The sequence below is a fragment of the Capra hircus genome, chromosome 13 (genome assembly GCF_001704415.2).
Source record: "Capra hircus breed San Clemente chromosome 13, ASM170441v1, whole genome shotgun sequence".
Taxonomy (NCBI): Eukaryota; Metazoa; Chordata; class Mammalia; order Artiodactyla; family Bovidae; genus Capra; species Capra hircus.
This window is the reverse complement of record NC_030820.1, coordinates 56,659,259-56,675,881: the sequence shown is the minus strand read 5'-3', so window position 1 is coordinate 56,675,881 and position 16,623 is coordinate 56,659,259. Positions and strand designations below refer to the sequence as shown.

General features: G+C 43.7%; 2 protein-coding genes across 4 annotated transcripts; both read right to left on the bottom strand.

Moving 5' to 3' along the window:
• Positions 2,532–6,070, bottom strand: ATP5E (ATP synthase, H+ transporting, mitochondrial F1 complex, epsilon subunit). The gene is made up of 3 exons (XM_005688298.2): positions 5,935–6,070; positions 4,105–4,231; positions 2,532–2,684 (listed from the first exon to the last, which is right to left on the bottom strand). Exons 1-2 carry the CDS (start codon positions 5,964–5,966, stop codon positions 4,108–4,110), a joined length of 156 nt encoding a protein of 51 aa, XP_005688355.1. The 5' UTR covers positions 5,967–6,070; the 3' UTR covers positions 2,532–2,684; positions 4,105–4,107.
• On the bottom strand, positions 6,656–16,240 carry PRELID3B (PRELI domain containing 3B). 3 transcript variants are annotated; one of them, XM_018057607.1, is made up of 7 exons: positions 16,004–16,135; positions 12,644–12,873; positions 12,117–12,285; positions 10,918–11,007; positions 10,298–10,368; positions 10,084–10,186; positions 6,656–8,626 (listed from the first exon to the last, which is right to left on the bottom strand). In XM_018057607.1, exons 3-7 carry the CDS (start codon positions 12,252–12,254, stop codon positions 8,507–8,509), a joined length of 522 nt encoding a protein of 173 aa, XP_017913096.1. In that variant the 5' UTR covers positions 12,255–12,285; positions 12,644–12,873; positions 16,004–16,135; the 3' UTR covers positions 6,656–8,506. The 3 variants fall into 3 exon arrangements, 2 of the variants coding, with proteins under 2 accessions (XP_017913096.1, XP_017913095.1); XR_001919039.1 differs by lacking the exon at positions 12,644–12,873 and adding an exon at positions 9,194–9,321 and having other exon boundaries at positions 8,446–8,626; positions 16,004–16,207; XM_018057606.1 differs by lacking the exon at positions 12,644–12,873 and having other exon boundaries at positions 16,004–16,240.

The following is a 16,623-nucleotide window of genomic DNA, read 5'->3' as shown; positions in this document are numbered from 1 at the left end:
TCATTAAAGCACAAAGAAATTCAATTTTAAATTGCTTTATTTCAGACTAAATAAATTCCTTTTCTTGGAGCCTAACTGCCCAGACTTAATGTTGAGTAGTTAAAAATATTTCAAAATGCATCCCACTATCCTAATCTTTTGTATGGTGAAGTGAAAATTGCTCACTTTCACTTCTGACTCTTTGTGACCCCATGTCTATGGAATTCTCCAGGCCAGAATACTGGAGTGGGTAGCTGTTCCTCTCCAGGGGATCTTCCCAACCCGGGGATCAAGCCCAGGTCTCTCCTATTGCAGGCAGATTCTTTACCAGGTGAGCCACCAGGGAAGTCTAAGAATACTGCAGTGCAGTAGCCTATCTGTTCTCCAGGGGATCTTCTCATCCCAGGAATTGAACCGGGGTCTCCTGTATTGGCTTCCCTGGTGGCTCAGAGGTTAAAGCATCTGCCTGCAACACCGGAGACCTGGGTTCAATCCCTGGGTCGGGAAGATCCCCTGAAGGAAATGGCAACCCACTCCAGTATTCTTGCCTGGAGAATCCCATGGATGGAGAAGCCTGGTGGGCTACAGTCCACAGGGTTGCAGAGTCGGACACGACTGAGCGACTTTTCCCTTTCACTCCTGCATTGCAGGCAGATTCTTTATCAGCTGAGCTAAGTAGATATAGATTAAAAAAAAAAGCAACAACACTAAAACCAAAAGAAATCTGTCCCAATTTTGAAGGGCCTCTTCCTTTAGCTGTTCAGTGGTTATAGCAACATTGGTCTGTCTTGAGACTGAGATGGTAGACTCAGGATTTTAGAGCGTGTTTGACTCCTTCACTTCACACACAAGAACCTTGTTTGAATGAGGAGACTGAATCCCTCACAAGTCACACAGGTGGTTAGTGAAATACCCACAACTTGATCTGACCAGGCCCCCTGGTATTCTGGACACAGTGGTCCTGCCAGCTACCCAGTGGGGCGTGATGCAGGGCCTCATGGTAACAGTTCAGGATTTTTTTAATCATGGAGAAAGAACTGCACAGAATCTCTACTGAGCAGTGAATCTGTCCTTTACTCAGTTAACTTTAATCCTTTCCTTATCACAAGGCCTGTCCCTAAGTCTCGACTCTAATTATTCCATCTGCCTCCTGAATAAAATGACTTATCTCTAATTAACTTGGCTGGAAATGATTCAGCCCTTTGCCTATCAGTTACTTTATTCGTCTGGTATCAGAGGCCCCATGGCCTTGTGAGTCATTTGTTTCTGTCCCAGTAATGAAAGATGCCTCCTGGTACCTTAATTGTGGGGACTGAAGCATGACAACTGAGGGGCCCTGACTTCAAAAGCTCAGGACAAAAGCCTCAGGCACAGGGCTCAAGGGGCTCCTAAGCTGCTTCTGTTCAGCACCCCCGCTCCTCTTTGTGTGCCCTGTGCCGAGAACGAGATAAAACTTACATACAGGTCAAGAGTCTGGGGCAGGAAGTCCTCTCCAGAAGCCAAGAACAAAAACGTTCTCTTGGGCTCGTCCTCAGCGTGGCTGAGTGGCCCTGATAAATTATACAGTGAGCTTAAGCACCAAGGTGAGAGCCGTTCCTGGGGCAAAAGCTGAAGTGTTTCAAAATTTCCTGTCCAGCTGTATTTCTCCATCCTCCAGAAGTGGTTAACAATCAAGCAGTTCTCACTTAGCAGTGGGATCTTACTTAGCCAAGTGCTTTCAAGTTTTAAAGAAAGAGAAACACTGCACTTGCCACAATTCTTATCTTTAAGTATTTAAAGGGTAAATGAAATACCCCCAAAAGTACAGTGGACGGCTGTCATGATCACGCCTGAGACCTGCAGTCCAGAGCCTTAGATTTTCATGTCAGCTCAGCCATCAACTCCATAAGCAAGTTAATGAGTGGTTTTGTCTAGTTTCCTATGAGAAACACTCCCAGGATATCAAAGTCCATTTATAAGACAAAGTGAAAGGTATTTTGTGCTTGATAATTTCAACATTAAAAGTACTCCTCTATAGGTTTGAAGTGCATGATAAGAAATGAATACTATGATTTAGTATTTTGTCTTCTAATCTATGCTTTTAATAATCATTCTCACTTAGGCTAAGTGGCATCACGTGGATACGACGGGTGCCTGCAAAGGAGGATGAGGCCAGCAGACAACCCACCTCCCCTCCCCCACCCCTGGCCACTAGCTCTGACATGATGTCTGCAATTTGAAGATAAGCAGTAAGACAGCTTTGATGACAGAGCCCAATTCTGTCAATTAATGTCATGAAAAAGAGCACTATTTTGAGACATTTTCAAAATGTCTCCTGGATCCCTTTGGTCACTAGATATGACATCTCTTCTTCCTTTAACTTTTTGGGTTTTTTTTTTTTGGTGGCTGTGGGATCTTTGTTTCCCAACCAGGGATCGAACCCATGCCCCCTGCAGCTCGGAGTGCTAGCCACTGGATGGACAACAAGTCCCTGTTCTCCCTTTATCATATTCCTCAGCCGTGCAGATGGCTCCCATAAAGAAGAAGTCTGATAGAAATCAAAAGCCAACAGCTAGAGGGAACTGTACTTTAATTTACTGGCATTGCCAATCTATGAACAAGACAGGTATTGCTTTTTTTCCATGAAGGGAGATGGTTTCCAATCTGCTATAATATGTGCCCACAGCTTCACCTTGAACATGCAGCATTCAGGCTGTACTCAGGGTCTAGAAGGAAAAGAGAAAATCCAAGTTGTTGGTCCTTTTATGTTTTCTTAAAAATCCAACACAAATAGGGGAAATAACTTCCTTACAGTGAGCTGTACAATATGACTGCAGCTTCAGTTCACTCGGCTGGTGATAAACCTTGGCTCTCAGATGTAAAAAGTGTGGGTTCACCTGAGAGGCCCTAGCCAAAGAGGCACTTCCCTGCTAAGTAAAGCCAAACACTCTCCCCACAGTTAAGAAACACTCTGCCTTTAGAAGACGTTGAGGCAGTGGGGGCTCATTCCCTGTATGAGGTATAGACAATGGTTACTGTGCTGTTTACTGGAGCCAAACCCTACTTCCTGGCCCCAAGGACATAGCAAGGTTGAGGGCATTCGATGCAGGGTTTGGATTGGCCATGCTGCAGGCAGAGGTGGGGTGATTTTTCTCAGTTAGCTCACTGTTAAAACAAAAACAACCCAACCTAAAGCTCTCATTCCTCAGAATGATGAGATTAGACAGAGAGTCCCAACAGAAACAGGGCTCAATTCAAAACACCGCATCTCCAGACTTGTAATAAAATATTTACTAATTTAAAATGAAAACAAAGAATGCTTGGGGGAGACAGTTCCAATAAGTAAAATTGCTCATAACCACAAGCTGCCAAAGGATTAATATTTATTACATTTCCTGGCTACTGCAGATCTGAAGCTTTTTTTTTAAAGCAAAACAAGAAAATTGAATCTGAAAAACATCCCTCTGGTAATTTGCCTCACTTTATCTTTGAAATAATGTCAAGAAAGTGGTTTAGAGATCAAATCACTTTAGTAGTTTGAACTTATCAACTGTACGAAACTGTCTTACTTGGCAATGCCAACATCAGAGGTGAAATGAACCAAACTCTGAAACCATAATAAATTTAGCAAAACAGTATTCACTGCAGGGTCTTGATGATTTTAATGCTTGATAAGAAATCAGGACCCTTGCCTGTACTGGCAGCCCTTATGCTTGAGAACACTAGCAGATGTGGGGAAAATAAACTCTCAAAGAAGTGTAATTTTTCAAGCTTCTGAAGGAGTTACATAACTCCAATAACAATTATAAAAGTTGGGAGTTTATCCTCCGAATTATTTGATTTTGTGTAGACAAATGAAACAGGTTTAATTAAAATAAGATGGCCGATGGCTCTTTACCTAAGCTTTGCTAAATGAACTGAAAATCAACGTGGCAATTACTTCTGCTTGTGAGGGCCTCCCAATGACATTCTTTGATTAAGCCACGGGACTTCTACAACCTGTATGCCTCAAATTATCATCCCACTAACTCTAAATGTACCAGCTGACCAAACATGGACAGTTATTTCAGAAAGCTGAAATTTGCTTTTTAAAAGCTTTCTAAAAACTTATGGGGCAACTTTTTCTAAATGTTATCAATAACTTACAGATTATTCCTTTTTCACTTTCACAATTTTTATGCTGCTGCCGGAAGTCTTCATGGCGTTTGCTTTGAATTCGGTCTTCAGTGCATCTCTGACTGCTTTTGCACAGATCTGGGAGTATCGGATGTAGCTGGGAGGAAATGAGAGAGCAAGAAAGCTAATAATCAATGATCCAGCAAGACTGGTTGTGTGACTGTGCTTTTGTTTTCCTGCCTATACTTTCGGTTTTGTTGTACATTATTGTAGAACTGAACTTTAAAATAAATGACTGATGCAAAAGGAATATACACAAAGAGAAATAAGACCAGAAAGAAATGTATCAAAGCCTTCACTGGTATTAGAATGGAAGATTTTTTATTTTTCTTTGCACTGTTTTCTCTTCACTACATATTAATTTGAACTAAAGATACACAGATTTATTAGAGGGAAAAACCCACAGCACAGCCCTAAATTGTTAACAGAGGGTATAACATGACTGTACTTTTTCCCATTTGATTCAACATTTTGTCTTTTGTTAGTCTTATAAGATAAAGCATACATAATTAAAAGAGAAAAAAAAACACCTACTTTGAATGAAAAGAGCTCTACTTCTGATTATTTAAAGGTTTTCCTCAGAATACTGGATTCTGATTCACAGGTCGGCCACTGAAAATCATAACTTTCCAATCAAAGTTTCTAAGTTAAACTGAGAGGCCCTTGGAGCACATCATCAATTCAAGCAAAGTATCTCACAGCCTGCTTCCTGTTTGCTACATGGGACTTCCATCAACACCTTATTTTCCAGGAGATGTAACCTCACTTTTAACACTCTCTGAAAACAGGAAGGGGAGTTTGCTGCTGACTATTTTCTCATGTTTTCAGGTTTGTTTTTGGGGGGACCAGAGATAGGAGTTCAGATTCTTGCTTCCACTCCTAGGAATTGGTGATCTTTGCATCTTTTTGTCTAATTTGCTCACCTGTAAAAACAACAGGACAAAGCAGAAGGATACAGTATTTGTCCCACTGGTGGCTGGGAGGATGAAAGACCAAGTGAGATGAGCAGGACTGCCCCACCTATCTCGTGGTAGGTGCTGCCTCTGAGGGGGACCATCATGCCTTCAATCTTACAGAACTCTGCCTCAACCTTGAAAATCAGGAAACTCTTGGGCTGCCCAGTCACATACCCACAGGTCACCATTAGGAGGTGCTACTTAGTCTAGTCAAGTAACAAACTGTGTTAACCTGAGCCAGGTGAGCAACTCAATCGGGTGTACGGGCAAAGAAACCAGGTGTGACATCTAGATCCACGGTTTCTCCATCTCATCAGAAACCATGGCCTCCAGTGTGTTCCATATTCTGGCTTCCCAGGAGTCACCCCTCACCTGTGGCAGAGCTCTTTACACCTTATCAAGGGCTTTCACCCGTTTTACCGATAAACCTGACAACAGGAGTTAATTTTTAATGATTCTAGGAAGAAACGCCAGCTACGGTGACCGTGGTTACACCCAGAGAACCCCTCTGCTCTCTCGAGCTCTGTTACTTCCAGAACCTCAACTGAGTCCAATTCAAAGGCCAAAGGCCGCGCGAGTGAGAAGCGCCGTCCTTGAGAAGACATGGCACTTGTCGAGGGCGCTCCTGGGGACACGCAGGTGCTCGGCGACACTCGGCAAGTGCCGGCAGGTGCTTGCGCCCCGGCGGCCGTGACCCTGGCCCAGCGTTCGCAGGCCGCCATCTTGGGACCTCACTCGCCGGGCCGACCCCCATCCGCGAAGTGCCCGGCATGACCTCCGACCCCGGGCCGCCCCGTACCTCCCCATGCTCCAGAGGTCCGCCCTTCCCGAGGCCTGGGCCTACCTGAGTCCAGCCTGTCGCCAGTACGCCACCATGATGTCGCGAGAGGGGCCGCGTCGGGCCGAATCGCGAAGACCTATCAATGTCGGCTCAGCCCGCGGCCCGACTGCCGGAAGGTCAGGTCTGAGAAGCGGAAGGGGCGGGGCTCCGAGCCTGCCAGTCCCGCCTCCTCCTGTCCCGCCCCGCCTTCCCGGACGGCCTCACCGCCTCGTCGCAGAATGCTCCCAGCGCCGTAAGCCAATAGGGGCGCGCGACCCATGCTGCGGTTGCCAGTGCAGGTGTGCCCCGCGGGTTTCCGTAGTAGCCTTGGCGGGGCTAGAGGGGAGGCGTGACCGCGTGGCTCCGGGAGCGCGGGACTCTGAACCGCGTCGAGGCCGGTGTTCTGGGCGCGCCACCCCTTTCCCACCCCTGGACCCGACAGCCGGGTCCGGACCTTGACGACGCGCCAGCACGACCGTCCCGAGTTAACAGTTAACCATGGCGAGCCGACCCTCGAGAGTTCTGGGGTTTCAGGCTGGCCCAGGGTGGGTAACCAGACTGGGCAGCAGAGTCCGGCCGGGGAATTAGACTGGACATCGGAGGAAGGGAGGGCCGACCAACCTAGAATCTAAACCTTGGGCGCTGAGCCGGCTCCAGCACGTGGCATTAGGCGGATTCTCACAAGGATAAAACACTTCTTTTACTCCTTGCAGTTATTAGAAAGAAATTATAATCAGGAAAAACATCATAGTTAAAAGGAAGTTTTTATTAACAGGACGTTTCTTAATTCATATAAGATCCACCTTTAATATTAAAAAATATGCTACACAGTCTGAGAGCCTTAATTCTAACCCACGAACACCAGTATTCCAGTCCTCTCAAATGCTTATTTTAACAGGTAAAAGCCATTAACTACCAGCTACTTTACTAAAAGTAACTACACTGGAAAATGAAAATTTATACAATTATTAGAATTTAAAAAGTTAGGATAACATTTTGTTTAGAAATCTTTTTATCATTAGGCTATTCTGACACTTTCCAGAACAAGTATAATTTTCAGAAATTATACAAGGTAATTTATTAAATATCAATATTTAGCAATGTTTTGTTTAGTTGAAATGTTATTCGAATTGTAAAAAATATCATAAAAATGATAAAAAACCTTATTGGCTTTAATGTGCTTTTACAAATAGCCTCAAGCTAAACAGTATTTTAAGTAGAAAAACACTAGTTTTTTATACGATTTTTGTGGTTTATGTACCTATATTAACTAGTTTCTTTTGTAGGAAAACTGACTGTAAGTTTATAGCATTAAGTACTGTGAAATAAAAGCAAGAGCTCATCACCATTTAATAACAGTACTCTGTATGCAACAATTCCAAGGATCATAGTTATTCTTCCTTAGTGGTTGATAATTAATTGCCTGCTACAAAAGACACATATTGGACTGTTCATCCAGAGCAAGGATTTCCTATAAATAAAAGCTGCAAAGCAGTTCATAGGGTGCTTTAGGCCAATGCTTTTTTTTCCCCCACCCTATTATTTTTTCTTCTCCACCACCCCCATCCCCCGCAGTGACACAGTGTTATTAAAAACATTAAGTCCCTGGGATTTATGCTTCAGATCAAGACATCATTTGAGTAATTTCAAATGATGTACAGCTCTTCAGGTAACAAAGATGTTTTGTGGTCATAATTACTTCACAAAGTAATTATATGCAAATAACCTGACATATCATGCTTTAGCAATTACAGAACCATGATTTTGACACATGGCAATTTATAAGTTAGGCAAATGTGAAATGCTAAAAGATATGAACAGCTGTTCTTCTGTTTAAGTTTAGAGCGCTGCAAAATTCTGGTAATGACTTTATTTTTTCAGTTAACATAACCAGCCCACGATACAGCATACTAAATCATAAAGTACAAATCCAAGGAAGGTAATACCTTTACTAAGTTACAAAACTTTGGCAAATCAGTACAGTACTCTTTATAACAATAAAATGTACTTCTGTTGGAGTCATTACTTTCGTGATAATTTTTACTCCAAAAAATGTCATTTGAGTATGAAATTTACGCATTGTGATTTTTAACGGTTTATAGCAGAGCAAATTATTTCATACAATTAATGTCTTTTTAAAACGATAGTTTCTCCTTTAAAAGTGAGTTCCCTCATGGACGCTCTCCCAAGTTTACCGCAGCAGGGCGGTCGTGCGTATGCAGAAGGGGCTCTGCTTGGTTCTGCGGTTGGTCCAAAGCCAGGTAAAGTTCGAATGCATGAAAAGCTCTAAAATTCTACCTTAAGGAGGTTTCATCAGCCAATAGCAATTTCCAAGCATACTTTTCAAAAAACTTAAAATTTTGCATAAATACTGGAATCCTCAAAATCAGTCATTTCAGACAATACTAATTTCAGCTGATCCCTTTTATTTAGAAACCCTGAACCTCTGTTTGATCAAGTCACATAGCTTTTCTTAAGCTTATTAAAAAAAAAAAAATTCTACCTAAAATAGAGTTGTATTTTTTAAATAACAAATAAATATACTGCCAGCTTGTAGAGACCTGGGGAACTGGGTGCCATCTATCCACTTCCATTATCATTTCTCCACAAACGCTGCTGCTGCCATTGGTGTCCGTATGCTTCCTCTTGCTGAAGCTGTCAGCTCTTCAATTTCAGCATTTAATTTATGTATTACCCACTCCATTGCTTCTCGGCCCTTAAAAAAAAAATCCAGTATGTTTACTGATACCAAGTGAGGGCAAAGGCATGCATAAGTAGTACATCAGGAAGTCACAATGGGCGGAACAAGCGTAACTAAACCTCACTAGGATAGTTTTTCTCTTTGTATTTTCTTCTTTAATGTTATTTACCAAATATCAAATGCTTTGAGAAACTGGCTTGATCTAAAACTGGTTTTTGTTTTCAAAAGATGTTCTAAAAAGAATCTACAATTAATGATAGTGATGTTTTACTTTATGATTAGAACAGTCCCCCTTCTGATGGTGAGGTCAAGCTCCATTTCTCTTTTTATGTCCATATTTTACACCAAATTCCTGTCCGAGGCTCTGGTCTAACTTCCTCTCCAACCCCTCTCTCCTGGCACTCTGTGCACTTCCCTGAGGGACAGAATGAGGAGCACTGACTGCTTCTGGCCTTAGGGCCTTTGCACATGCAGCTGCTCCACCTGGACCACTCCCTAGCAGACCCCTCACGGCCTACCCACCCCTCGCTCAGAACTCAGCAGCAACACCACTTACTCAGCACTCATGAAGCACTCTCGTACCTTTCTGTACTTTTCCTTTCCTAATGCCGTGTTGTATGATTAATGTCGCCTTCCTCTTAGTTCCACGAGGGCAGGCACCACGTTTGTTTTGCTCCCCGCTGTGTCCCCAGTCTAGCCTAGCACTCTGCCTGACATAGAGAAGGCATCTATGAATATCTTTGGACTGCTGAATGATATTACACGTTATAAAACAGTGCATTAGGCATCTCTTTCTCTAAACTTACTTTATTTTAAATCATACATTCTCAACAGGGCAAAAATTAGTTGGGGGGTAGTGGGGAAAAATCTCATTTTTTTTAACGTACAAAGCACAGATGCAGACCCATATATCTCTGCATCTGTAGGCATAATGTTTGGCATTAAATAATTTCTCAGGGTGGGGATAGTTAGGAGAAAATATCTACAGTGGATCTGGGGGTGAAGGGAGATGATAATGAGAAACAGGCTGAGAATCTATGCTTTAAACAGTAACACACATCTTCGCCTCCCCCTGTCCCCAAGTACTGGGCCCCCAGCCACAGATTTCCCATGATAACTCATTTACTCTTCACACCCAACCCTGAAAGGTGGGTAATTAGTCTTCACTTCACAGATAGGAAACTCAGGCAGAGAAAGGCTCACTTAGTTAACTGCCCAAGATGAAAGGCTGGTCAGAGTTACAGGTGGAATGTGAACCCAAACACACTAGACCCCAGTAACAGCCCACATGGCATCACACTGCAGTGGCTCAGGCAGCTCACAAGGACCCAGGAAGAAGAGCAAGCAGGGAGGGACTTCCCAGGTGACCCAGCGGTTAAGACTCTGTGCTTCCATTACAGGGGGCCTGGGCAACTAAGATCCCACAAGCCTGTACCCCACCCCCGACATTAAGTGAGAGCAGCCTTACTTACTTTATTAGCATTTGATGATATTGTACTTGCCATCAGCCCTTCAAGGTAACTGCCGAGACTGACTCCTTTCACAGTAATTATGGCTTCTTGAGTCAAAATAGTTCTAGAACAAAACACATTCGCATAGCTTCAGGATGACTAATTTTCATCTTTCATACTTAAGAAAAATTAAAATATATTGTAAAATAAGCTTGTTAAAATACTTTTCACTTACTTTTCTGGGTCTTGAGGATGTGGTTTGTATATAAGTCTCTCATCTACTGAAACCATATTTGTAAATGAAATCTACAGAATTAAAAAAAGTCAAATAATGTTGGGAATCAAGATTAAAAACATTTCCCAAATTAACTCACAAACCAAAATCTTGCTAGGTAAATATGCAAAACAGCATATAAACCACTTTGATATTACTATGTAAATAGAAGTTTTCAATATTCATTGCTTTTTATTAAAAAAGTAATAAACTTGACAAAAGCACCATAATAGTAATAATATACACTGATTCCAAATTCATTTTATTGAGTGCTATCTCCTAGAAAGCAACAGGCAGGCTCATTAGAGCACTGAGGCTGCAAACAGGCAGAGTCGGTCCAGCATCTGAGTACGAATTTCTTAGACCAGGCTGAAGAGTGTATGTCCACTTTTATATCAACTACAAGAGGGGACGGAGAAGGGAATGACAGCCCACTCCAGTATTCTTGCCTGGAGAATCCCATGGACAGAGGAGCCTGGCAGGCTACGGTCCACGGGGTCGCAAGAGTTGGACACAACTTAGTGACTAAACCACCACCACCACCACAAGAGAAGAAAAAACTAAGCTGGGTAGTTACTTACATTTGTAGATTTAAGTTCCATTGTTTTCTCTATGGGATCCACTACAGAATGTTCTTGCACATATGTTTTGGTTCTTGCTGCACCAATAATCTAAGTAAAAACATTTGGAATTAGTGATCAGAGGAGGATTTCTTAACTAGTGTTATTAAAATTTTATTTGTAGGTAAAGATGTGTATTTTGAACCAAAAATGTGTTTTCATAAAAAACACAAGGAATGAGACAAAGATCAGAAAGGAGGCCCACTTAAAGGAGAAGATGAGACTCCCAGACACAAAAACCCTCTGCAGAGACAATTTAGCCACCAGCCAGCTGAGAACGTATGCAGGACAAGGCAGGATGCGGAAACTGCCAAGGTTGACGTGGAGCAGTGAGCCTGACATTCGGGAAACATGGAGAGAAAGGAGAGCTTCAGAGTGTCTGTCAGGGTTTCCCTGGTGCAGTCCAAGGGGGAGGATGTGGTGGCTCTACTCTCCAGGCAGAAAACCAGCCACTTCACAACAAAGGTAACACGGCACATCCAGGGGCACTCCCACGCTCTGACCCCACGCCCATCCCAACCCTGCTCACTTCTTTGTCCACATCATCTAGTGCAGTAGTTCGTACAAAGGAAGCAATTAGCACATTCCTGGTGAAAAACATGTACTTTTGTTTTCTGCGTGGGCCCACCTTCTATGAAGAGAGTTTCTACAGATAACTTGGTCCTTATACTAGGATTCTCTCCCATCATGATAGACTGGATCCCTAAAACCTGCTCCCTTGAAAGAACATAGAATTACATTTTCCAATGTACAGACAGAAGCACCAGATCTTGGAACAAACATGGCCACGGCAAACTGAGATTATGCCTCACTTAACATCGCACCACCACTGACCCCAGCAGCTGCCCGCTCACCACCAGCACCAAATCCCAGCTGCCATAGCTCAAGCTGTTACCAAGGTAGGAAAAGCAGAATAAAACTTTCAGATCACAGAGCATTAGCTGGCTTCCTTCAGAAGGTTTTATCAGGTGACTTCATGAAGACTGTAATAATATTTCCAATTCATTATACACTCATAACTCAAGTTTATTATAATACAATTTGAACTGATGCAAAAATGACATTCAGAATCGGCTCCCACCACCTATCTGAAATTATAATGTGGTTTAGAAAACTTCTCTACAGCAGTCACATTGCTTCAGGAACAAAGGCACACTTACAGATTTCACAATGGAAGGCAGTCCCCACTCTGTGCTGAGAAGTCTATGGCTGTGCAACTTTCCAGAGGGATCTATGTGTCTGTCCAGTACATCAACTCCAACCACACTCGGATTCATAGGGTTTGGGTATTTCTGCATTGCAGCTGTTGTAACGGTTTCCCATGGATGGCTGCAGACACGAATCAAAAATCAAACCTTTAGCAACATGCATATAAATTAAACCATTTATATAACTCACCAAATTATTCCTTAGAATTAAAGTTTACTTAATTTGCCTACAGAAAATTATTTTCTGAAATGTTGACCGGAAGATGATTTCAGGGGACTCAGTCTACATTATGAACATGTACAGATTTCACTCTTTTTTTCGGTACATAGGCTATGTGTCACAGCTGATGCCTGCAAGGTTAAAATAACCTATAGAACACTCTAGTAGTTTCCTGAGTCATATTTTCCACTCACCAGTATCCTCTCACATGTAAATTTTGTTTCTAAGAATCACTGATTCATATTAAACATGTACTTGCCTCTAATAATGTAATAAATAATCGTGACCCCTCCAGCCAATCTTTTATTCTTCACTTTCCTCCAAGGAGTGGTTCTGACATCTGTTTTGAAAAGGTCACTCAATATACTGTTTGTTTTCTAAGGTACTCCTAATGTGCCATTTTCTAATAGTTTCTCTTCATCAGCCTTTGCTTATGAAGGATTAAGATGGCAACAGCATCATCATGGAACTTGCAGCATCTTTATATTTCTGGAAAGACACATGTACTTGGGTGATTTACAACATAATGTGCATTTGTTCTCTTCACAGCTTATCTGAACAATATACTTATACAAAAGATACCCCTTTCAAGTGAGCCTCTGACTAATTACAATGAACATTAAAAGTGACTGATTCTACGTCTTCACTGAAAGGAAAGATAAGATCTGGAGATGGTGTTTCAAACTTCACTTACTGATAAACAACACAGCACGGCTTTTTATTTTTCTAAAAGCAAAACAAATAGGTACTAATCTATTTCAACTTTTCAGAGAACTAAGCCTGATAACTTTTTGTGGACAGAAGGAAAATCTCAACTCCATTCGCTTTGCAAAACCCTGGACAACCAATACCATTTTTCTTTTTCAAACAAATTTACTTTTAATGAAGGATAATTGCTTTACAATATTGTGCTGGTTTCTGCCATACATCAGCCACAGGTATACATGTCTCCTCTCTCATGAACCTCCCTCCCACTCCACCATTACTCTTAATGCCTTCATTTTTGCTATACTATACAGAAATGAATCCCATTGTATTTTTAATCTCAAGCCTTATTCAGCATTAAGTGCAGGCATACAAGCGAAGCTATTTCACAAATCTAAACAGTCCTCACAAAAAGAAGTGATAGGGGCCAAGCACTCTGACTGTTGCCAAGGAAACTATCTAAAATGAGAATCAGATGAGTGAGCCCTTCCCTGTCTCCATCTCGTCAGAGACTCTGGATAGCTGGCTTCCTGGAACTTATCTCTTCCCCACCTCCTCTAAAAAATTACCAATTGCAAGGTTTCAGAATGGTTGTATGTTATTTGTAATTCAGTACTTCTCTCCTCTCTGGACCAACCTGAAAACACTGATGTTGACTTAGCTTTATAAAAACGTCTACCTCAAAAATCACAAAGGATACATATTACAATTAATAATCTCCCAGAAATTCATTTTAACTGAATTAATGTAATCATGTGAAAAGACTTCACACAGCAAGACATCCAAAGATAGTGCCAAAGGGCAGTCAATCAGTGGAACTGGTGATGGCTTAGTGAATTGTCCAGTTTTTTCACCTATAAAACATGGGAACACTGTTCACTGTAGGCAGCAATGATGTCTTGATTATTTACCAAAGTGGAATCGATCCAAAGAACAGCTCCTGGTGCCTACTGGGCTTTCATATTTGGTGTAAGAATCAATGAATGACTTCAACTAGATACCAATTACATGCTAGTCCTCAGAAGGAAGTCTGGCAACTCAAAGATGGGAAAGACACAGAAAGTCATTTAAGACGACTTAGATGCTGGTTAGTAACATCCTTAAGATGGGGAACACAGGGAAAGTGTAAAACTTGAGAGCGGAGATAAACAACTTCATTTTCAGGGATGCTGAGTGTGAAAAGCCCACAGAACACTGGAGCAGAGACACATTGCTGAAACCTGAAAATAAGGATTTGAAGGTCAAGAGAGGCTGGAGCCCTAGGTACAGATTTGGCTGCTAGAAATGTGTATGTATCAGTTGGGACCTTGATCAAGAAGTCCAGATTATCTGGGGAGAATCAGGGCTTCTCCCAGAACATGCAGAGCATTTATGTGAGTATGTTGATGTTCTGGGAGCAGAGTCTCAGAGCCTTCATCAAATATCAGAGAAGTCTGCAACAAGAGAAAAATTAAGAATCTCTGACGAAATGCAAGAAGGCCAATAGCAGAATTTCACTGAGCATTTACACTGAAGGAGAAAAAGAGAGGGAAACATTAAAGAAAAGGGCAGAATGAGTGGAGAGGAGGGGTGGGGAACAACCGAGGGAGAAGAGTGTTAAGGAAGAAAGTTATGACACAGTGGAAAGAACTTAAGCATTTAAACCCAGAAGAAAACTGCCAAGAAGAAACCACCCATGATCCTAATGGTTCAAACAGAGAAGAAGAATTTGACCTAGTTAAAGAATATCAAAAAGACTGCAAATTTAGGGTCGCCCCCCTAAAAAATGGTAAACATCAGGGAGAAAAGAAACCTTCCCTCTGATTCTAACATTCTCTGCTTTCTAAGATCCAGCGAACTCCTGCATGTGTCTGATTTGATAAGAATGTAAACAGTCTACAACCTGTTTTAACATTGCCTTCAGAAACGTTGTTTTGTTTTTAAATCAAGTGGTCATACTAAAACACTACCAAAGCTATAAAAATTAAAACAGTGTGGCAACAACAGCAAGATCAGTCAAATAGGGCAGACAGCTCAGAAATGGATTAAATTATAAGTGACAGCAGTGTTTTAGGATGAAGGCAGCATTTCAAACCGGTGAGAGGAAAAATTATCAGTCAATTAACAGTGATGAAATAATTGCTCAACAATCGTTCAGGCAAAAACGATACAGGTGATTCAAGGCATGGTTCTTCTGTACAATGAATCGTGGAAGCAGCAAAGAATTTAATTCCCAACATCCAACTGGTTTAAGACCTTTTTCCTTAGTAAACATTTCCCCTTAACCAGGAGATGTTAATGAACATGGCCTCAAAGACATCTCAGTGCTGGCAGGCCCTGACAACCCGTCACCTTCCATGTCTCAGACGACGGAAATGGGTAACTCCCAAGGTCACACAGCTTGTCAGAGTCAGGGCTGTACCTTGGACTCCAATTCCAAGGCCATAAATTGCAATTCCTCAAAGCAAGAAGCTGCTGGAAAAGTTCCACTTCCTGGTCCCCTGATCTCACCCTAAATCCACATTCCGAGGTTAAGAAACTCTACCTGAAGGTGGCGGGGCGACCAGAATCTCGACAGCCCACGCCTTTCTCCCGGATTCTCAGGGCTACGGGGCTGTCAAGGACCTCGTGTTCGGCGCCGCCCCTGCCACCCGAGGGCGCGTCCCCCAGAGGAAGGCCGCAAGGGCCCCATCCCCAGTCCCCTCCCGTCCGGCCGTGTCCCCTGGGAGCCCATTTCTGAGGTGTCCCCAGGGTCGTGACCTTGGACCCCACGCCCCGGGCTCCGAGGCGCTCGGGCCCAGCTCCCCACACTAGGCCCGACGCCCGGAAGCTTCTTGAGGTGCGCCGGGGCCTCGCCGCGACTCCGGGCCCAAACTACCCTCCTACCCCCAGGTGCCCCGTGACCCCCGCCAACCTGCTCCTACCCCAAACTTACTCAAAGACGTGCTCCGAAGTCCAGATCTTCATGGTGTCGGCGGCCAGCACGGTGTCCGGGCGGCGCTAGGGCACAAATGAGGCAAAGAGGCCACTCTTGCCCCCGCCCCGCCCCTCAGCCGCCCAGCCGGCCACCCAGTGCGCACGCGCCGTCGGGCCCGACGCGAGGGACGTCCCGACGCGCTGCCCCACGCCCTATCCCTGCCCGGGTTTTGCCCCAGCCTTGCGCGCGGCGCAACGGAGCCCCGCCCCTTAGCGCCAGGCGCACCGCGCCGGCGCAGTTCGAGGGCAGCGCTCGGGGCCGCAGGCGCGGGCTTTGTACTGCGCAGGCGCGACACACGGCCTACGGCCCGCCCCCTCGAGGGCGTAGGCGGGAGCGCGGTATTCAGGGCAGAGTTGGGCCCAGCACAGCCGGTTCTTCGGCGCGCAGGCAGGTCGCGTCACCGCTTTCCCTCCCGGCCCGTGCTTGGCTGGGGTTCTGAGGCCTGTTGACTGGTTCAGTCTGGCCGCTTACGCTGACTGCGCCTGTGTGTTTGAGCAAATGTTCATGGTGACCTATTAAGAGCTTCCTCCTATCTCCTATCCCATTGCACCTGCCTTCCGGAGATTTTGCCCCTGGGC